The 23,254-nt window shown below is 40.7% G+C and overlaps 2 protein-coding genes across 10 annotated transcripts in view; one reads left to right on the forward strand and one right to left on the reverse strand.

Moving 5' to 3' along the window:
* The window catches only part of arhgef9b (Cdc42 guanine nucleotide exchange factor 9b), a 106,868-nt gene that overhangs the window by 36,694 nt on the left and 46,920 nt on the right, over nt 1-23,254 (forward strand). For 7 of the 9 annotated variants that reach the window (XM_089134706.1, XM_089134708.1, XM_089134709.1 and 4 more), the window contains exons 5-9: nt 1,091-1,270; nt 1,543-1,632; nt 19,342-19,542; nt 19,899-20,078; nt 20,258-20,490. In XM_089134706.1, coding sequence (XP_088990832.1) covers nt 1,091-1,270; nt 1,543-1,632; nt 19,342-19,542; nt 19,899-20,078; nt 20,258-20,490 — 884 coding nt within the window. The remainder of the gene's footprint in view (nt 1-1,090; nt 1,271-1,542; nt 1,633-19,341; nt 19,543-19,898; nt 20,079-20,257; nt 20,491-23,254) is intronic. The other 2 variants (XM_089134705.1, XM_089134707.1) reach the window with 1 other exon arrangement.
* On the reverse strand, nt 5,017-7,261 carry LOC148977476 (uncharacterized). The gene is made up of 2 exons (XM_089135212.1): nt 6,656-7,261; nt 5,017-5,968 (listed from the first exon to the last, which is right to left on the reverse strand). Exons 1-2 carry the CDS (start codon nt 7,259-7,261, stop codon nt 5,036-5,038), a joined length of 1,539 nt encoding a protein of 512 aa, XP_088991338.1. The 3' UTR covers nt 5,017-5,035.

Here is a 23,254-nt window from a genome sequence, read left to right on the forward strand (position 1 = left end):
AATACTAGTGAAAAAACCCAATGTAATTTACTTGAAAAAGTTAGTTGAGGCAAGAATTTTAAAAAAACTAAGTAAATTCCATATCAGTACTTATTTCAAGCGAGTATAAGTGAAAGTGTAATATCAACTCAATAAAATTAAGTAAAAATTACTCAACTTTTCTGATACTGGGGTTCCCATCATGCACTGGACCTTGAATAATTAATGAAGTTCATTTTTCACTAGTTTCCAGCTGTATTTACACTGTTTTATCATTGATTTTTGTTTTCAGTATTAGTAAATTGCCATTTTGTGACATTTCGAGTACATTTTTTGCTTAAAACGACACATTCAAACACAAAAACGATCCATCAAATGTTACCACCATTGTGTATTGTCTACCAAGTATTGAGGTGTTTGCATTCACATAAGGCGTAAAGTCTGACATGATGTATATATAAATTACTTAGATGATCTAAGTAAAGAACATACTATTAATGACTAATAAAATTCAAGATAATTGTTTTAGTGAAGTGTAATAAAAAAGGCAAAGGAAATCGGTATTAATTAACCTTTTACAAGCCGAGTTAAAATTACCTATTTTTTTGTAAAGTTTACTTAATTCCACATTCCAAGTAAATTTAACTTAAAGATTTCTAATTAAAGCTACTGATAAATATGTTTAGGTTTTTACTTGGCAAATCTTTGTAAATTTACTAGCATTTTCTGAGTGAGATCGTTTAGCAAGGTTTTTTCAAGTAAATCCTACTCCAAATTTTTTACAGTGTTGTACTGCATGTGTGAATTATAAATGAGCCTGTGAATCACTGCAAGAAAGCATGGTTTAGGCTCATTCTGCATATTATATACCCTAAGATAATATGAAAATCTCCCGAGACCTAGACAAGACCGAGAGATCCGAGACCAAGACAAGATCAAGACCAAAGCCCGCCAAGGCCGTGACAAACGTGGTCTCGAGACATACATCACTAGTATGAGACATAACTACCTGTTTTCTGAGGAATGGCACATGGGGGAAGTGTGTCTCGAAACAGTCACGTATGCGAAAGAATGAACGCTTCTCCATGATGGTCATTGTATTTTTCTACAGTTGATCAGCGGAGGTTCAGTGGTCAGCGCAGAGGCAGTATGGGATCACGTGACGATGGCCGAGAGGGAGTTGGCGTTCAAGGCGGGAGACGTCATCAAAGTCCTGGATGCCTCCAATAAAGACTGGTGGTGGGGTCAAATCGATGATGAGGAGGGCTGGTTCCCCGCCAGCTTTGTGAGGGTAGGTTTCAGTCACATCTTGGACTACCTCTCCCATCTCACCTTATTAGGTCATTGATCTTACTAGTTAATTGTGATGCGGCTCAAGGTCTCAAGTGAAGAAATGAGGTCTTGGGACACTGATCCTGATTAGATGCGTGTGTCTGGACTTTGAAATGAACGCAGTCAGTGTTGAATCAGTGTTGCCAAGCCACTTCCATCTCACTGTTCCATTTCTATTCTTCCACAACAAGAGTAAATTAAAACAGTGTATTTTTGTCATTCTTTCCAAAGGTTGATCCCCACCCTCCTCAACCTTACACAAAACCAGTTTTCTATATCAACCCTATAGCAACTCCAAGGTTCCATAACACAACAGCAAAGGTGCGTTCCCAGCTGCTCAAATCTCATCAAGTGCTGCTGATTTTGTCAACACAGCCGTCTCTCACAAATCATTTAAAGCATCCAATTGAAATCATAGCTTTTCAAGTAGATTTAGAACATAAGCATTCAGCATGTTTCTTCATTACATGTGCTGCTTTGGATCAGTTTTGTAAAAGCCTCCAAATCACAGGCCTCACGTTCAAATGAATGTTAGCAGCTGCTTTACATTATCCTAAATGTTTCAAAGAATGCTTAAATCCAGATAAACAAGCAGTTTTAACCGTGTCTGTGCGTCGCCATACCTGCGTTACCCTCGATTTACAGTTTTTTTTTTTTTTTGTAGAAACCATAGAAACACCAAAGACGCTTTAATATATTATGTGTTTTATCAAACAGTTGAGCAACTGTTTGGATAAATTCATCGACAGAAAACTAATCATTGTTATATAGCGCAACCTCTTGATTTACCACAAGTACCATGTTTTATCATACATAATATCAATCTAGTTCGCTGCAGTGTGTAGCAAGTGTAGCCGCATAGTAGCAAACACACAGAGTAGTTATAACATAACTTTCAACACACTCAAATGTATCTAAACTGTTACCCCACATATATGACCTGGGGTCTCATTTATAAAGCGTGCGTATGCACAAAACGGGGCTGGAAACGTACGTACGCCAGTTTCCACGCAAAGTTTGTGATCTATAAAAAACTAACTTGACGGGCAGTGGTGGAGGAAGTACTGAATCTCAGTACTTAAGTAAAAGTACAAATACCCAGATAAATATTTACTTTAGTAAAAGTAGAAGTAACACAATGACAACCATACTTAAGTAAAAAGTAAAAAGTACTTTATTTTAAATGTACTTTAAGTATTAAAAGTAAAAGTACCTGCATAACAATTTATTATCTTAATGTCTATTTTCTAATGATTAATAAAAAATTTAATTCTAACTCATTCAACCTAATAGCCTACTCCTATAATGATGTTCAATAATGATGGAAAAAAATGTCACCATTTCTGAAACAAGCTTGCAATTAGGCAATATCATGCTTATCCTTACTTTATGTTAATAACTATGTTTGGCAGTAAACGCGATTCATTTATGGTGTAATTCTGAACCTCTTGGCTTGCCATAATCCTAACCAAACCAAACATATATTACACACGGTGTGTTTCCTATGCACGTAAAAACAAATTTTCGCGTATGAGTTGCATGATAAACACACTGCGTGAGAGACGCATTTAGTGTGACCGGGTTTATATACTGTATCTATGGCAACCAAACGTCACTGGTGAGACAAACGTGCAACGAACGGACGGTCAGATTACGTTTTGGCAGGGGAAAAACTGATCAGAAAATGTAACGAAAATGTAACAGAAGTTGTAGAAATGTAGTGGAGTAGAAAGTATAATAATTGCTGCAAAATGTAACGAAGTAAAAGTAAAAAGTAGGCACTATTTATTGTACTTAAGTAAAGTAAAGATACGTGAAAAATTTACTTAAGTAAAGTAACGAAGTATTTGTACTTCGTTACATTCCACCACTGTTGACGGGAGAATGTGCGTACCATTAAGCAAACTTTGATCCGTGCGTACGCACATTCTGGAGACAAAGGGAATTGGAGACACTGATGGTGAGCTGTAGTTAAATGTCTTTTTGGTCACTTTTAGAACGAAAATCTAAAGAAAATTATACTATATAGGATACAGAAAGATAATAGCCCAAGAATAAAATTTCACCGACCAAGCCAATCACTTGAAGCCAATATCCATCCCTTCGTGTCCGAGCCAGCATGCGCGTTGGGCCGTTTAGTGAAACTGACGCACATAATCTAACGGCAGATGAACCTTAAATCTTCATGAGTAGGCTAATAAATAAAGTGCACCTTCTCAATAACAGTTTAAATAAATGAAATAATGATTTAAACTGTTTTACTTCTGATAAACATTTAGATTAAATATGCCATTCTCGTTAATGGAGTTAAACACTTAAACTACATGAAATCATTACTGAGAAGTTACAAAAAATAAATAGAAATATAGGCTATATTTGTTGTGGATGAAATGCTTTTGAACATTTTCCCTCTGGCATGCAGTGTTTTATGATAATAGCAGATTGTCTGAGAAAATAGTTCCATAATCCACAACCATGTCTATCTGTTTCCATTAAAAATATAAATTCATTAAAAATACTATTTGGCCAGTTGAAAAGATTGAGAAAATCTTTCTCTGAAATGTATTTGACACTATTTGATTTATTCATTCAAAAACAAGGCAAGGATATAGGCTACTAAAAAAAAAAAAAAAAATTATTGTGACACGGCACATCTGAATTTCATATTTTCCTAAGGTCTTGTACGTTAACATGGTCTCACGTGGATGAATAATCACATGCAAATGATATGCAGATGAGGATATGCATATTTAAACTAGGCGTTCTAAGCTCCATATATGTGACCCTGCCTGTGATAACCCAGCTAAAGTCATTTTTTTTGTTATGTTTTTTTTTTACATCAGGTAATTATACCCAGTTTAAGGAATAGGCTGTGAAATTTTCTCATTGATATACCTAATTTTGACTGAGTTAGGCCATTTTAAAGATTTGGAGAATTCCGAGCTCAGAATTTTAGGTTTTTGAGAAATTCCAATTTGAAAATAAGTACAATTTAAAATGGCAATTCCTCTGACAAAACCTCTGATCCATAATTTCCCTGACTATGTGTCATATACCAAATTAAAGCTTAAATCCTCCCCTATTCAATGATGTATGATACGTTTAAGGGGGAATTCTATTAATTTGGTAAATATGAGTCTTTTTACATGATATGCATGACCAAACTGCATACAAATAACATTGAAACGCATGGGGAGGAAAGAAATACCACACTACTGTGTACAGAGTTACTGTACAGGCCTACCATTACCAGCACCCTAATAGTAGGACATGCATAATCAAGAAATAACCTGCCAATACAACTCGAGAATAATTCATAATAATGTATTTAATAATAATGAAAGAGAGAGAGATAAAATAAATAGGTAAATAAATAGCACATATCAGAAAGACACAAGTAAACACAACATTCATTTAACCTAGAACAGTCTCACCCTGCGGTGATTAACAAAAAGGAATAAATAACACTGTACAAAGACATGGTCAGTCAAGTCAACACTTCGGCAGCAGGTCTTCATTGATAGCCCTGCGGTGGGCCCAACAACAGAGAATGGAAAACGTACTCCACCTAGGCAGTCCGCCAGACGATGATGTGGTCAGTCACGTGGTCGTGGTCAGTCAATATAAATAACAATAATAACCAATATAAATCACAAAGGTTTTTTTTTTAATTATTAGAAATCTAACTGTAAAGTGTAAATCTAACTCTGGAGTGCATGCATGTTTATGCCAGTTTTATTCTTTTGGCAAGTGGGGTCTTTTTTGGTCTTCCCACACCACGAGTTGGGGGTGGAGCAGGTGTCACAACCTCTGCATGGACAGCATTTTCCATCTGCATGTCTGGGTCAGGGCAAACCAGATCCCTGTAATTTTCTGCAACAAATTCCCTGATTTCATGGAAAAGGTACTTTTTCCTTTCTTCACTAAGACCCTCTGGGTTTAAAGTGGCAGGTTTTTCACACGGTACATCTGCTAGGTCACACTTCAGCAACTTGTGTGTGACTGGCTCAGATTCTGATAGGGTCTTGCACATTACAGTCCCATCTGCTCTGCAATCAATGTGATGGAGTGGCTTGATGGAGGGGAGCTTCCTGAAAAACTGTAACAGGTAAGTGTCCCAGCCAAACATGGGAACAATGACATTGCCCGCCTCATCACCACACAGTTGAGGGATCAGCATTCCACTTGGAGAAGCCTTGCACACAACATTCTCAATGTCAGCCAAGCAGTCAACTTTTGAATTCCTGTACTTGCGCTTGAACAGGCCAAACATAGAGTCAGGAGCAAACTTGGTGTGTCCGGTTAACATGAATGAAAGGGTAATCCTCTGATGCTTCCCTGTTACAACACGCCAAAGAAGATATTGAATGACTGCATTGTTTTTATTTTGGCCTGAGCAATTGTCTGCATGTAAGTGCAAGTGGGTCTCCTTCAAACCATAATTGTCGAAAAAGTAGTCTAGAAGACTGATGACACAGTTGGCCCCTTTGCCTACCACAGTTGCCTCATCTAAAAGGAAGACCACCATCTGTGGAAGCCCTTCCGTCACGACGCCGAACACAGCACACTTGCGTGGTGTCTTGAAGAAGATGGGTCCTGGTTGCATAGGATTGTGAGGGTAATGGACCTGTTGCGCAAAGTCAAAGCTGTAATGAACCTTAAAGAGATAGAGAGAGGACAGATAAGATTTACTGAATTTGTTAATGCATCATCAGAAATTAAGTTCTATTCAGACACAAATGGTGCCAGGTTGTCAATTACATAATTTTAACTAAATACATGAAATTGTAACAATTATAAAACAATTACATTAAGCTAGATCTTAAAGAGATAGTCCACCGTTTTTTCATATTAAACTATGTTATTTCCTTAACTAAGACGAGTTGATGCATAGCCTACTGTCTGTCGTCTCAGTGCATGCACTCAATCGCTCTGCCGTGCGAGACACTTTGATAGCACTTAACTAAACGTTTTATTTTGTGTCAACGTGCTTGGTCGAGTTACTCTACTCATGTAACTGTATTTAAATAGGGAAAACGTGGAGGTGTTTGGTCGCTTCTCTGCTTGGCCCAAATTTAATTAACTGGGCTAGTTGAGTGCGATCAAAATGTCTGGCACGCCAGAGCGATTGAGCGCACGCACTGAGACGACAGAGGTATGTATCAACTCGTCTTAGTTAAGGGAATAACATAGTTTAACATGACAAAACGGTGGAGTATCCCTTTAATGACAGATATCACAAGAAAGCTTAATCGATGGATTTTGTCTTTGTAACAGCATGTTCTATACAGTATAACAACATAGCAATAACAGTGAGTGTACCATGCATAGGGCAGTGAATTACCTCAAAAGCAGACGAAGAATTGGGCACACTGTTCCCAGGATCCAGCAGCTTGGTTACACCATTCTCAGCTACAACTCTGCGGCACTGCTGCACCTTGTTGTTGTAAAATGACCGCTCTGTTGTGGCCTGCAACAGATGTTCCTCAGCTTTCCGAAATGTTTCAGTTTTCTCATCCAGGTCTTTCTTTGAGGCCTTTAACAGTAAAGTGCTGTTCTTTTGGCACGTCCAGCATAGATCTGACATCGGCTTCATCGGCAACACGTTAGGCACATACTGCCGCCAGAGATGATAAAACGTTCGCTCACTCAAAGCTCGATGGCCACTGGTCTCACAGGAATCATTAAACAGCTTGTGAATTGCAACTTTGCTGATGGAGGAGGGCAGCAACTTGAGGTCATCTCTCTTGTATCCAGGTATTCTCCCTGGAAGAAGCACGGCGTTTTCCTCTGCGTAGTTGTGGATGAATGTAACCACTCTTTTGATGTCATCAACTTCTAATGCATGTTTGGGCAACCTTCCCTTGTTCCCATGGATCCTAGGAGTCACACCATTCTGCAGGTAATGCTTGATTAATGCAGCCAAGCGATCTTTAAACACGGCATGCATATACATGAAAGTATCCCGACATATTTTGCGCCCTTCATAAAAAAAATCTAGGCGATTACGTTTCCGTGCAGTCTGTGATGCTTTTTTAGTCCGGACTGTCTCTTCCCCACAGTGCAGGTGACTTTGGATTTGACCTAACACGACCAGATCGAGGGCCACACTATCCATCTCCAAATACCTCATCCTGAGCGACAGCAACTCTTGGTGCTTGAATGAAGATGAACACTTTCCTCCATTGTAAAACTTGCAGTTGCAAGAAAAAACAACATTCAGTTTTGCATCTGAAAGTCCAGCATTGGAGGCAAATTGAGATTCTAGATGCTTTTCCACTTGAATATTTCCTAGACTTACAGCTTGGGGTTCAACCACTAAAACCGGCTCTTCCTCCTCATCAGTATGGTCTTGGTCTGAAAATGCACATTAAATTTTTATTCATAAAATACATTCAAGATGCCTTTAGTAATCTTACTGATATAGTAGTACTTAAACTTATTATTATTATCATTATTATAGTACAGTAAATTAAACTTCAAACTACTTTAATCTTTAAACTACTTTAAACTTCTAACTACTTAAAACTTTTTCATACTTTCTATTCTAATTTTTCTCAAGCCAACTTAAAGTTTGTCTTGACAAACAGGGGACAGACTAAAAGCTAGGTGATGAACAAGACATTCAGAGTCTGATCAATAAAGATCGTAAGGGGCATAATAACTAATTGAAACAAGACAATCAACAGCATTAGCACTAAATCCAATTCATTGTCTGCATTTTCATGAAATAAACCTGTGTTGGCACACGTTCGATGTTACTGACAATACGTTATCTAAGCAGAACATAATGCAAGGTAACAGAGTTAATAAATCCAATTCATTGTCTGCATTTTCATGAAATAGCCTAAACCTGTGTTGGCACACATTCGATGTTACTGACAATAAGTTATCTAAGCAGAACATAATGCAAGGTAACCTAAAGTTAATAAAAATTATAGGATTGAAGACAGAGCATAGCCTACCTTCATCAAATTCCTCGTCAGACACTTCAGACTCGTCGAAGCAAGAGTCCCCATCATCATCACTGATTTCATGTCCGACAAAATAATCTTCAATACAATTTCTAAGATCTTGGTTTGAGGCTATCCCTCCTAAATTACTTGAAAACAATTTATTAAGACAGGATGCAATCAACTCTTCTCGCGCTGCCATATCGGGTAGCAATCACATTCGTCGCTGGTTCGAGATGCCAGAAATCTCCTCAGCAGTGGTGCAGCATACGGTCAGTCAGTGTCCAAACATTGAATGTTTCAAGAGGTTGCAGCTTGACACGTCCTTAAAATATGTTAGTTAGATTCACAAGTTAATCTTCAATAAAAAAAAAACAGTACTCCTAAAATTTCCGATGTAATACGAAGCAATCCATTGAGAAATCCATACCCGCCTTAAGTCGCAACTTTCCTGTCATACTAAAAAAACAGAGCTAGTGACGCTGATGCGCATTTATTTTATGATCTGTATTAACTTTCTAATGGGAGAAAAGAAGTTCCTGAACCGAATGACACCCAAATAACCGGGTGTTTATCCGCAAACATTAAACTCACAGCCGATTGAAAATCTGACTTGTGGAACTAACTTCCGCTTTTTCTTCCGCTATTTCTCGGGGGGAAATGTCAATTAAAGTGTAAATTTTCATATTTATTTAGTTAGAGAAGAGAATTTAAACACTATATTTCGAAACATTAGTATCTAACCTATCATTTACAAGTATAAAAAAATATTCAATATTTTTCATATTTTTCATGACTAGGACTACTTTACACTCTTTATCTCAAAATTAGATCTTGCGACTTTAGCCGGGTTCTCATGGGCGGGGTCACATATGGTTATTTCGGGGAAGAGACGCATGTGAGCGCATTCTTCCGCTGACTGGGATTTATAAAGGGAATTCTGCCCAGGTTCTGGCGTACGTACGGTTTTATAAATCTGTATATTTTTTGGCGTACGCCATTTTTGGCTTTCGGGCGCACGTACACTTTTAGTAAGGATCCTACGCACAGTTTTATAAATGAGACCCCTGGAGAGGTCGTCTGCGGCATAATAAAAGCTCCACTGCTCTCGAGCCGAAATCACAACGTCATCAAGATACGCCTTTGTTTTGAATTAGCAACAAAAAATTACATAGTGTGCCTTAAAATTCGTACTTTACTTTAAATTATTTTACACGGAAAACATGTTTTCATAATTAACATACAAAAAAACCCACAATAAGACTATGAAGCAAGTTTCATAGATGTTTTCGACAACGTTTCTTACATCCAGTGTGTGTTACAAAGGGATGCACGATCTTCACATTACTTTGAACTAATGAAGTACCACACTACTTTTGGAATTTACCCATAATACCCAGTTAATTTTTTTAAAGTACATAATTTTTTCTATTTATTCAGTGAATTTTAAAAACAAAATTGAAACATCACCCTTTTCCATAACCTTCAAACCCTTCTCAGTGCATTTAAAACCACAAAATATACTAGCGCTGACCCACCACGGAAACAATCCTGAAGACATACAGTCGTGCTCGGAATGAATGGCATCTCTGGTAAATATGATCAAACGTGGCTGTGAAAATATATCTGCATCGTTTATCCTTTTGATCTCTCATTAAAAAAATGCCAAAAATTCAACCTTTCATTGAAATAAAAGAATTAAAAATGAGGGGAAATCACATTATGAAATAAATGTTTTTCTCCAAAACACGTTGGCCACAATTATTGGCACAACTTGAATTTTTTTATGAGTAAAATATCTCTGAAGGATATTCCCATTAATATTTACCTTTTTTAGCACACCAGGGTGACTAGGAATATGAAATTGTCCAGCCATGACTTCATGTTTCCCAGGAGTTTAAAAAATGAGGAAATGCAAAGGCCAAATCCCCTTAATCATCCATCACAATGAGTAAAACCAAAGAATATAGTTCTGATGTGCATCAAAAGATTGTTAAGCATCATAAAATAAAAAAGTGGCTGTAAGAAAATAGCTAAAGAATTGAAAATTCCCATTTTGACCATCAGGGCAATAATTAAGAATTTCCAATCAACTAAAGATGTTACGAATCTGCAGGAAAAGGACGCTTGTCGATATTTTCTTAATGGACTGTGAGGGTGAAAGTATGAGTAGCCAAAGACTCTTCAAGGATCACAGATGAAGAATTGCAGAGATTAGTTGAGTCTTGGGGGTCAGAAAGCCTATAAAATACATTTTAATATCTTTATCGTTATGGGGATATTTTTCTGCTGGAGGTCCTGGACTTCTTGTTCAGATACATGGCATCAGGGATTCTATCAAATATCAACAGATAAAAGTCATGCTAGAAATCTTCTAATGGGCCGTGGTTGGATCTTCCATCGGGACAACAATCCAAAACAAACATCAAAATCAACACAAAAGTTTGTTACGGAGCACAAAATTAAACTTCTGCCATGACAGTCCCAGTTCCCTAACCTGATGTGCGCAGAACTGAGTAGAAGAAGCATCGACATGGATCTGGGAATCTGCAGGATCTGGAGAGATCTTGTATGGAGGAATGGTCTCTGATCTCTAGTCAGGTGTTCTCCAAACTCATCAGGCATTATAGGAGAAAACAAGTTGTTATCTTGACAAAAGGAGATTGCAAAAAGTATTTGTAATGCATTTCAGTTGTTATGGAACGAAGGAGGCGGGAACCGTGAACATTTAAATTAAATTTAATATTTAATATTAATAGTATTGGAGAAAATGCCAATGTGATTTGCACCCCACTTTAAATTCTTTTACGTCAATGAAAGGTTAGATTTTTGCCAATTTTTTGAACGAAAGATCAAAAGGATAAACAATACAGATTTATTTTTGCCATTAATTCTGAGCACGACTGTATTATCGTGATATAACATTCAAGAGTGTGATTCAGTGTTTCCCAGAATAGGTGGTTTGCAGTCACGTGATTGTGTTGACGCGCGGAACGGAGATGGAGGGCAAGGAGTGAAGAGCGCAATGGACGAGATGGAGGAAAATCCGTACTGTACTACTTTAGACGCTATTACAAGAGAAATATATAAAAAGAAAATCGAAACATATGTTGGACGTGATCCTTACGTTATGAAGAGGACCGATTTTCAACTGAATTGAGAGATTTGCCTGCCATCGAGGCTAGATATCAGCAACTAACTCGTCTTACAGACATACTTTGACTTTACAAAATTTGGAAACTGGTACGTTACACAAACAGCCACATAAGTGTCACGAGCTGGGCTCGAACTCGGGTCTCTGGTGTGGAAAGATGAAAGTTCTACCACTTAGCCACAGAGGAGGTAGTGTTGGACCCAAACGAAACACTCAAGGCAATACTCCAGGCAAAGTAGATTTATTAAAAAAAAAGATACTTTGCAAGTCAAAAATCCAACAAAAGTTCTTCAGAGAAAGAGGAATGATAATAGGAGAAAAAATGCAAACAATAACAGGAGAAAAATAAAACAACTCCACGAGGGGAGAAAAAACTAACTCAGAAAACTAAGAATAGCTTACTTGGGATTGCTTGGAACTTAAAAAAAACACAGCAGATCACAGCAGGAATCACATAGCCAAGACTCAAAAACCGAGTGAGGAACAAGGGGAAAAAACACAGCTAAAATACTCTAAGGAAAACAAGGCACAGGTGACCTGCATAATAGCTAACAAGGATGCATGAGGAATAACTAAGGCAGAAGGGAACACAGGTGACCTCTAGAGGCCCGGAGAAGAACAACAGGAGGCAGGATTCTCACAGGACCCCCTCCTCTAGGAACGACCCCTGACGTTCCTTCCAGAACACCCTGGCCTCAGGGAGCGAAACTCTCGGATCAAGCTTGGGTCCAGGATGTCCTTGGCAGGAACCCAGGAGCGCTCCTCCGGTCCGTAGCCCTCCCAGTCCACCAGATACTGCAGAGAGTTCTGGACCCTCCGGGAGTCCAGTATCCGGCGTACTGTGTAGGCTGGCTGGCCGTCAATGATCCTGGGAGGTGGAGGGGGTCTGCGGGGGGGGCAAAGGGAGAAGACAAGACAGGTTTAAGTAATGAAACATGAAAAGTGGGATTAATTCTAAGGGAACGAGGGAGAAACAAACGATAAGAAACCGGGTTAACTTTCCTTGCTATGCGAAAAGGTCCGATGTATTTCTGGGAAAGCTTCTTAGATTCGACCCGGAGGGGCAGGTTCTTAGTAGCCAACCAGACTCTTTGACCAGCTCGGAAATTAGGCGCCGTCCGGCGGCGGCGATTAGCCTGGGTTTGGTATCTCTGGGAGGTCCGCAGGAGTGTACGCCTAGCCTTCTTCCAGGTCCGTCTACAGCGTAGGACAAAGTGCTGTGCAGAGGGAACACCAACTTGCACTTCTTCCTCAGGAAATAGTGGAGGGGTATATCCGAACTGGCATTCAAAAGGGGACAATCCGGTGGCCGAGGACTGGAGGGTGTTGTGGGCATATTCAGCCCAAATAATATAGGTGGCCCAAGAAGTGGGATTACTGGCTGCCATACACCGCAAGGTGGTCTCCAGATCCTGATTAATCCGTTCCGTCTGCCCATTAGACTCAGGATGGAACCCGGATGATAGGCTGGCTGTGGCCCCGATAAGTCTGCAGAAGGCCCCCCAAAACCGGGATGAGAATTGGGGACCACGATCAGAGACAATATCACGGGGAATTCCAAATATCCGGAAGACATGATTCATTAGGAGCTCAGCAGTCTCCTTGGCTGAAGGCAGTTTGGGCAGGGGGATAAACCGGGCAGCCTTAGAGAAGCGGTCAACAACCACCAGGATTACAATGTTGCCTTGGGATGGAGGAAGTCCTGTAACAAAGTCCAGAGAAAGGTGTGACCATGGCCTTTGGGGAATAGGTAAGGGACGGAGCAGACCCTGGGGTCGCTGACGTGTAGTCTTTCCTTGATTACACACAGGGCAGGCCTCCACATAAACCTGGACATCCTTCTTGATGGACGGCCACCAAAACCTCCGCTGGAGGAATTCCAGTGTGCGAGCACTACCTGGATGGCACGTCAAGGGCGACTCATGACCCCACTGCAAGACCCGGGCCCGAACAGATAGAGGAACGTACAAGCGTCCGGCAGGACCACCACCTGGATCGGGCTCGTGGACAAGGGCCTCTCGTACCCCTCTTTCTAGTTCCCATTGAAGAGGCGCAACTATCCTAGACCCTGGAATAATCGATGCCAAGGGCTTCTCCTGTGTTTCGGGAGAGTAGACTCGAGAGAGGGCATCCGGCTTGCCATTCTTGGTGCCGGGTCTGTAAGATAGGAGAAACTGGAATCGATTAAAAAACAGGGACCATCGCGCTTGCCGAGGGTTCAACCGCTTAGCCTGCTGGAGATACTCCAGGTTCTTGTGGTCGGTAAGAACTTGGAAAGGATGCTGAGCCCCCTCAAGCCAATGGCGCCACTCCTCCAAGGCCAGTTTTACCGCAAGCAACTCTCGATCCCCCACATGGTAGTTACGCTCGGCATCAGACAGGCGATGAGACATGAAGGCACAAGGGTGTAATTTACCATCCTCACCCCTCTGTGACAGGATGGCCCCTACGCCCACCTCTGAGGCGTCCACCTCCACCACAAAAGGTCTTTCTGGGTCAGGAATAACAAGAATCGGAGCGGAAGTGAAGCGGCACTTGAGATCCTCGAAGGCCCCCGCAGCCTCCGAACCCCAGTGAATCTTGGTTCCTCCTCCCTTAGTAAGTGCTGTTAAGGGGGCAACCACCGAGCTGAAATTCTTAATGAACTTCCTATAGAAGTTTGCAAAGCCAATGAAACGTTGAACCTCCTTGACTGTGGCAGGGGTGGGCCAGTTGAGGACTGCCTTGACCTTCTTGGGATCCATTTCCAGGTGGCCGGGAGTGATGATAAACCCAAGAAACTGAGTCTGGGAAACATGAAAGTCACACTTCTCTGGTTTTACGTAGAGATTATTGTCAAGAAGTTTCTGGAGAACCTGGCTAACATGCCCCACATGCTCCTTCAGTGATTTTGAGAAGATGAGGATATCGTCCAGGTATACGAAGACGAACAGATTAAGCATGTCACGAAGAACATCATTAATCAGGGCTTGGAATACTGCGGGGGCGTTAGTGAGTCCGAACGGCATCACCAGATATTCATAGTGACCCGTGGGGGTGTTGAAGGCCGTCTTCCATTCATCTCCTTGCCTGATCCGCACAAGATGGTAAGCATTGCGGAGATCCAGTTTAGTAAAAATGGAAGCCCCTTGAAGCAGCTCAAAAGCAGTGACCATGAGAGGAAGGGGGTATCGATTACGTACCGTGATCTTGTTTAAGCCCCGGTAATCTATGCAAGGCCTAAGACCCCCGTCTTTCTTCTCTACAAAGAAAAACCCTGCCCCAGCCGGAGAGGTAGAGGCACGGATGATGCCGGCTGACAAAGACTCCTTAATGTAGGCATCCATAGCAGAGTGCTCAGGAGAGGATAAGGAGAAGACACGACCCCTTGGAGGGCAGGAACCAGGGAGTAGCTCAATGGCACAGTCATAAGCTCGGTGAGGTGGTAAAGAGGTAGCCTGGGACTTGCTGAACACTGGCTTGAACTGATGGTAAACACTGGGGACTCGGGAGAGGTCGACAGACTCTTGAAACTCGGAACTAGGGGCTGAGGGACTCTGAAGCTTGCAGGTGAGTTGGCAAGTGGATCCCCAGCTTAGGATGGTGCCAGTAGGCCAGTCGATCTGGGGATTATGTCTGCGCAGCCATGGGTGACCCAGGATAATAGGATACTCAGGGGAGTCAATGAGATAAAAGATCTCCTCCTGCTGGTGTTGAAAGACAGTAAGTCGTATGGACTGAGTCACCTCTGTTACTTTGCCTGGTTCCAGAGGTCTGCCATCCAAAGCTGTAACTGCCTGGGGATGAGGAAGTAGTTGGGTAGGGATTTTAAGTTCCTTAGCCAAGGTTAGATCCAGGAAGTCACCTGCGGCACCGGAATCGATCATAGCCTGGACCCGATGCTGGTGGCCTCCCCAGGACAGAGTGGCTGGAATAGCAAGGACAGCATTGGTAGGAGGAGCTCTAATTTTCCCCATCACAGTCCTCCTGTAGCTGGACGGGGACAGGAGTTTCCCGAAAGCTCAGGGCAAGTGGAGCGGAAGTGGCCAGCAACCCCACAGTAGAGACAACGGCGCTCCCTCATGCGACGTTCCCTTTCGCTGGGAGAAAGCCTGGATCGGCCTAACTGCATGTCCTCCGGGGAATCCAGGAGCTGTTCAGGGGCCGGGGAAGCTCTGAATGAAGGAACAGTAACTGGAGTAACAGAGTTGCTCAGATTAACTTGGGACTGAGACACCTGGCGGCGAGCTGTTCTCCGCTCTCTCAGACGATTGTCCAGGCGGATGGCCAATGCTATGAGGGACTCGAGATCCTCAGCTGGTTCTCGGGTGGCTAACTCATCTTGAAGGGGCTCCGACAACCCTGCCTGAAAACAGACCCTCAACGCTTCATCATTCCATCCGCTCCTTGCTGATATGGTCCGAAATTCAATGGCAAAATCTGCAGTGCTGCGGGAACCCTGGCGAAGAGAAAGTAGGCGTTTAGAAGCTTCTCTACCACTGACAGGATGATCAAACACCCTCTTGAACTCTTTCACAAAATCCTCATAGGAGGCACAACAAGCATCCTGGGACTGCCATACTGCAGAGGCCCAGGAGAGCGCCTTATCTGAAAGGAGGGTAATAATGTAAGCAATCTTGGAACGGTCTGTGGGAAAACTTGAGGGTTGAAGCTCAAAGGTTAGGGAGCATTGGGTGAGGAAACCCTGGCAGGAACATGGATCTCCAGCAAAGGGCTTGGGAGGTGGAAGTCGGGGCTCCGTGAATGGAGAAGGCCTGTCGGGGGAAGGTGAAGGTGAGGGAACAGGGAGGCGTTCGGAGAGCTGGCGGATGGAACTCATCATTTCACCCAGGAGATGAGAATGACTGGTCATCAGCTTTTCTTGTTGGCTGAGAACGGCTTCATGGCGCTGGAAAGATGCCTCATGTTGAGCAATCAACGTAACCAGGTCCTTGGAACTGAGTGTCTCTGGGTTCATGGCTGACTCGGTTTTTCTGTCACGAGCTGGGCTCGAACTCGGGTCTCTGGTGTGGAAAGATGAAAGTTCTACCACTTAGCCACAGAGGAGGTAGTGTTGGACCCAAACGAAACACTCAAGGCAATACTCCAGGCAAAGTAGATTTATTAAAAAAAAAGATACTTTGCAAGTCAAAAATCCAACAAAAGTTCTTCAGAGAAAGAGGAATGATAATAGGAGAAAAAATGCAAACAATAACAGGAGAAAAATAAAACAACTCCACGAGGGGAGAAAAAACTAACTCAGAAAACTAAGAATAGCTTACTTGGGATTGCTTGGAACTTAAAAAAAACACAGCAGATCACAGCAGGAATCACATAGCCAAGACTCAAAAACCAAGTGAGGAACAAGGGGAAAAAACACAGCTAAAATACTCTAAGGAAAACAAGGCACAGGTGACCTGCATAATAGCTAACAAGGATGCATGAGGAATAACTAAGGCAGAAGGGAACACAGGTGACCTCTAGAGGCCCGGAGAAGAACAACAGGAGGCAGGATTCTCACACATAAGTGTATTTAAACACCCGAATAATGTAATTATCAGCCACATAAATAATGTATACTCACATTTGAGGAAGTGATCACTGCACACACACACACACACACAGGCATTTTCCCATTCGGTTCCTCCCGACCGCAGACGTACGTTTGCAAGGCATTTTTCCCGGTGTTTTTCTGTCAATTTCTTGTATTTTCCCCCCTTATGAACAAGAACTTTTGGCACACGATAAAAACTCCTCGTGTTTTGATCGATTTGAGCAACTATAAACAACGCAAAAGATAGACATTTTGAGTGCGTTAAGGCCATTGCACACTGATTACGAAATTTTCGGATGCGTATTCGTGTTCGTCAGCCTAAAAATTCGTCACGCATAGAAACCTTGCACACCGAGTCCGTTGCGTATTTATTAAACCTTTGCGGGAAAAAACGCAAAAATACCAAATGGATTCGTCAAGCAGTAAGGATGATTTTTGCCCTCTCTCTTATTGAAAAGAGAAGAAAGAGAAAATATTACGTCCATCCAATCGAGTTCCTTATCAAGGAGTTGCGAATTTATCCTGAGCGATTCAAATTTCACCTCAGATTGTCAGTGGGACAGTTGGATGCTTTGCTAGCGATTCTGGAGCCACATATTAAAAACAAGACCACCAATTTCCGCAAACCAATCGATTCTGAACGGAGACTGGCAGTGTGTCTGGTATGGACCAGGTATGGACACACACACACCCGCGGGCGGCCCGGTGGAAGCGCCAGGCAGACAGAACAGCTAGGCTGTTATTATTGTGTATATATTGTGCCCAAATAATACATTAGTTATCGAATAGGCTGCTCGATCACACCTTATTCGATCCTAAATTTCAATCTGATTGAAAGGGGAGGTTTATTCAATTCATAATCCAATATAGAGAAGAGAACATAAACACCTGATCGAATTGAAAACCGAAACTGAAAGCACGGCGCATATGTGCAATGATTTGAGGACGAGCTCCCCCGGCCCTGAATTGTCAAAAGACCTCTCAAAATGCTGGCTCTGGATGCGAAAAACGCAGAAAATCGAACCCGATCCGATTAATTTTATGACGGACGAAAGTTTCGGAGGCGGTGTGCAAGCGTGACTGACATAACGTGAGGTCGAATTTTTTTTTTAACGTGCGAACATTTCGGATGCGAATTTCGGACTTCCTAATATAGAAAATCACTTCCTGCCCTCCATCTCCGTTTGGCAATGCAGTGGCGTGACGTCACTTGAAAACAAGCTATTGTGATTCCTATTTAAATCGATTTATGCAACCATTATTTCTGGGCTCCATTAAAACATAAAAAAGTCTATGTGAACTGCATATATGCTACTTTAGAAGCAGCTTCTGTGCCACCTTGCCACACAATGCGGTCTTAAGAAACCATAAGCTGAAACCCAGATTTTATTACCAAGGCCATGAGAGCAAGACTCCAAGTCGTCATTCGTTTGGAATAACAAGTGTCCAGTCCAAATACTTAAAGAACAACTATCTTCATGGGAACTCTGCAAAGAAATATGGTAGCAATTTACTTGAAGGGGTGTGCATAAGACTGACATGACACCTTCATAACCATGACATGACGTGACAACTGTCATTAAGTGTCATTCGCTCAATTATGACATTTTGGATGTAAATATGACATTGTTTGAGATGTCTTGGTAATGACAACTTGACATTACCAAAACAACATAAATTGTCATAAATATGTCATAAACATGACATAGCAGATTAATTATCAAACTTAAGGAACCACTTAGCTTTATGGGTCATGCGGTTGGTTTTGACTTTGGCTGTCATGAGGCATTATAACTGTGTCATGAATATATTTCATGACCTCAACTACAGTGGTAAAAAATTCAACTTGTCATTAGAAATGTTATAATGGCTTCATGACAGCCAGTGTCAAAACCAACCACATGACAGTTTCATGTAATGTTAACCTGATGATTATGATAATGATAATTAATCTGCTATGTCATGCTTATGACATATTTATGACAGGTTGTGTTCTCTTAGTAATGTCAAGTTGTCATGACAAAGACACAGGTTATGATGTATTGGTTTATGTCAATGTTTCATTTCCAAGCATCTCAAACAATGACATATTTGCATTAAAAATGTCATAACTGAGCGAATGGCACTTAATAACAGTTGTCATAAACATGAATGAAAAACGTCCTTATGTGTCATGTCATGATTATGAAGGTGTTACCAAAATTAATTTACATTTTTTTAACCATTCTACCCTGACTTCTCAGTCCAAACAACTGTCTGTCAGTCAGCAAGCCCTATCTCGATCCCAGTGAGAATTTTGGGTCAGACCTGTTCCCCTTTGCAAAACTCACAGCTTGGAGAAACTGCATAATGTATGACTCTATGCCTTTGTTTTGTTTTTTTCCTGCCAGCTATGGGTTAACCAGGAAAATGTTGCCACAGAATCAACTGAGAGTGCCAATGAGGTGCAGAATGGACACACTGACCCGAGCAACGGCTGCCTGTGCATTGGCCAACCACTTCAGAACCGAGATCAGATGAGGGCCAACGTTATCAATGAGATCATGAGCACTGAGCGTCACTATATCAAACACCTGAAGGACATTTGTGAGGTACTGCTGCCATTATTGAGAGATTAAAGTGATAGTCAGCCAAAAATGACAGTTCCCATAATTTTTTCACCCTCGTTTTGTTCCAAAACAGTAAGACTTTTATTCGTCTTTGAAACATAGATTAAGATATTTCTGTCCATTCATTGAAGTCCATTCCACCAAAACGTTGATGCTTCAAAACATTATTTGTAGCCTTGTAAAAAACAATCCAAATGAATCCAATGTTACTGAAGAAACACAATCACTAAGGAAGAATGAGTTTCCGCACACGTTCGCTGTTGGTCTGTGGTGGACATCACTTGATCTGCTCGTCTGGGGCTTGCAGAATGCTAAACTCAAGGTGTTTCTCTCTGTAGGGCTACTTGAGGCAGTGCCGAAAGAGGATTGACATGTTCAATGATGACCAATTGAAAGTGATTTTTGGTAACATTGAGGAAATCTACAGATTCCAAATGGGATTTGTGCGGGACTTGGAGAAACAGTACAACATTGAGGATCCCCATCTTAGTGAAATTGGACCATGTTTTCTGGAACATGTGAGTAAATTGCTGTGTGACTTGATATTAACAACATCTTATTTGAAATTTTAGCCATTTTTGGCTGATGTACCTTAAAGCTCTTTCAAGATAAATCTAGAAAATGTCTGTATAATGATTGGGTTGACCATTCAAACGTTTTACTGATTCGTGAATCTTAATGACTGTCTTCCATACAGCAAGACGGTTTCTGGATCTATTCAGAGTATTGCAACAACCACCTTGATGCCTGTATGGAGCTCTCCAAGCTGATGAAGGATGGACGCTATCAGCACTTTTTTGAAGCCTGTCGCCTCCTCCAGCAGATGATCGACATCGCCATCGATGGTTTCCTCCTCACCCCTGTGCAGAAGATCTGCAAGTACCCACTACAACTCGCAGAGTTACTCAAGTACACAGCACAGGAACATAGGTAACACACGTGCATGTAAAAAAAGTTTGTGAACCTTTTGAAAATATCGGGATTTCTGCATTTTTTGCTATGCGATTTTGCTGCGTTTCCGTTAATAGATGCTCAAATTTTTTACACATTGCACCTTTAAATGCCTCCCTCAGCATAGACTTTATGTACAGGGTCTGGAGATAAAAATGTTCTATTCTGCCCATGGTTTTCATGGCCGTTTGAATAAGACATGCAGGCCTGGATTTCAACTGTACTGTCAAATTACCATGCCAAACGTGTATTCTGTATCTAATCACATTCTCCAGTACTGCTTGATAAAACAACATCACAATCCTACTACTGACACCATAAAGTCTGAGCCCTCTCAAAAAAGTCAACATGAACATGCCATACACAGCAAAATCCCCAGTGTTAAATTAACACTGAGAGTGTGGATTATATAAACTCTGAGCAGAGTGTTAAATGAACACTGAAGCAGTGTTCAAGTTAATGAGATAATTAAGTGAATAATTGAGTGATGATTGAGCATTAATGAAGACACCTGATGTTAACAAGCAGAATCACTGAAGGAGAAAAACAGAATTTTAAGTCACCATTGTGGAGATTAGTGTTTGCTTTAGTTGGGCTCTTGACCCTTATTTCTTTAACTTTAGATTTTGTTTGACTGCTGTACATGAGTTATAACAGCCAGATGAACAAATAGAAAAGGTGATCTGATGGTGATGGTTGTGTTTTAACACAATCATTTAACCTGAATCACTGAATTTATATAGATTCTAATTTCTGAGTGAGGTTTACTTTATTAATTATAGCAGCATTGACCTTGTGCAGCATAATATTCTCAATATCTACAGAATATTCAAAATAATTTCTTAAAAGCTTTTCTTATATAATTTTTTACTTCTTTACAATGTTAAGACACACAGACATCAATAATTAGCCTGTGAATCTCAAGAATGGTAACAGTTATAAATCATGTTGCATTGCATTCTTGGTGCCACCAATCAAAACTCATTCATGGCTCCCATCATGCATTGCTGCGTGAATACGATCTTATGTTCAGAGGTGATCTGTTTGCCACCATTGCTGAGATAAGTGTGTTAATTCTTGATGTCTGTGTGTGCCTATATAAAATATTTTGGGATATTTTTTTTAATCATTTTTCATTGAAAACGTTAAAAATGTTATGTCCTAAAATGACCATGCTGCTAAAATCCTTAAGGTAATTTTAACTCAGAATTTATGCTCTTGACAAGTTCAACGACTCAGGTCAATTGATGATTGTGTTGAAACACAACCAACACCATCAGATCACCATTTTTTCATCTGGCTGTTATAAGTCACAGACAACAGCCAGACAAAATCTAAAGTTAAAGAATTAAGGGTCAAGAGCCCAACTAAACCAAACACTAATCTCCATAATGGTGACATCAAATTTCTGTTTTTCTCCTTCAGTGATTCTGCTTGTTAACATCAAGTGTCTTCAATGATGCTCAATCATCATTCAATTATTCACTTAATTATGTCATTAACTTTAACACTGATTCAGTGTTCGTTTAACACTCTGCTCAGAGTTTATATAATTCTCACTTCTCGGTGTTAATTTAACACTCTCAGTGTTAATTTAACACTGGGGATTTTGCTGTGTAAGAGAACAGTCAATATAAACATCAAGATATTTATATGAGAACACCTGTGTGACTGGAACGTTATGAATATGTACTTGGCTATGATCTCCAATTGACTTTGGATCGAATATCATCTCCTCAGTTTTCTTCACATTCATCAGTGATGCATCACACCACTCTACAATTTCAAGGTGTAATAGTTAATGTTTCTGCTAACACATGGGGTGGCTTGGAGTCAATGCTAAGTACTTCAGAGGGTCCAGAGACCATGAAAGAAAATCACGGCCAGATTTATTCCACGGCCAGCTTAAACCAGCACAAACCCTCTTTTGATATACATATATATATAAAAAAAAACTACTGTCATGATTTACTAAATACACACAGTGAGAAATTAGTCCTGAAAAAGTGTAGACGGGGTTATTTTTACAGCTAACCTTATTGCAAATGCATTCGTAGGAGTTTCACTTTCAGATGCAAAATTTATGGGAGGAGAGTATTTAAATGAATCATGCAACATGATTCTCTAAGGTTTGTGGTAGTCAATTTACCATAATTGGGCTTGTGCCATAATTTAACACTGAAAAAAGCTTTTCTTATCCCATTTAGCTCTTTAACCGTGGAGCGTGTTTGATAGAGAGGAGAGAATTTTCTCCACTCATGTTAATTTATTTGAAATGCCAGAGGAAGATTCTACCCGAACATATCAATTACCAAGCCGCGTTATTTTTAATTTGCTGCGACCCTATGCTAATTTGTGCCGCTCTTGGTGGTTTGCATTGGTCATTATGGAAATGAGCTGCTCCGTCTGTGCTATTTATTTTGCCATTTTAAACTTTAAACATACTTCAGATATAGGCTGTGATGCACACCAGACAGGCGGCAGTCCAAAACAGCGAATCTAATCACCATACAGGCAAAAGGTTAACTTCAAGATTGAAAAAAGTGACGTAGATGAGTTTTTCTATAAAAACAGAACAAACTTTAATTAAAAAGCTTGCTAATTGATTTACTTGGGATTTTTTTTTTTTTTGGTAAGAAACACTTTTTAGTTTCAACAACAACTAGTTTCAAAAAATCTTTTAAAGTTACATGCGTATGCTGGTGGTGTGTTCCGACCAACTCATTTTTTTAAGTTGAGGTAA

The sequence above is a fragment of the Pimephales promelas genome, chromosome 9, assembly GCF_988280905.1.
Source record: "Pimephales promelas chromosome 9, fPimPro1.hap1.1, whole genome shotgun sequence".
Classification (NCBI taxonomy): domain Eukaryota; kingdom Metazoa; phylum Chordata; class Actinopteri; order Cypriniformes; family Leuciscidae; genus Pimephales; species Pimephales promelas.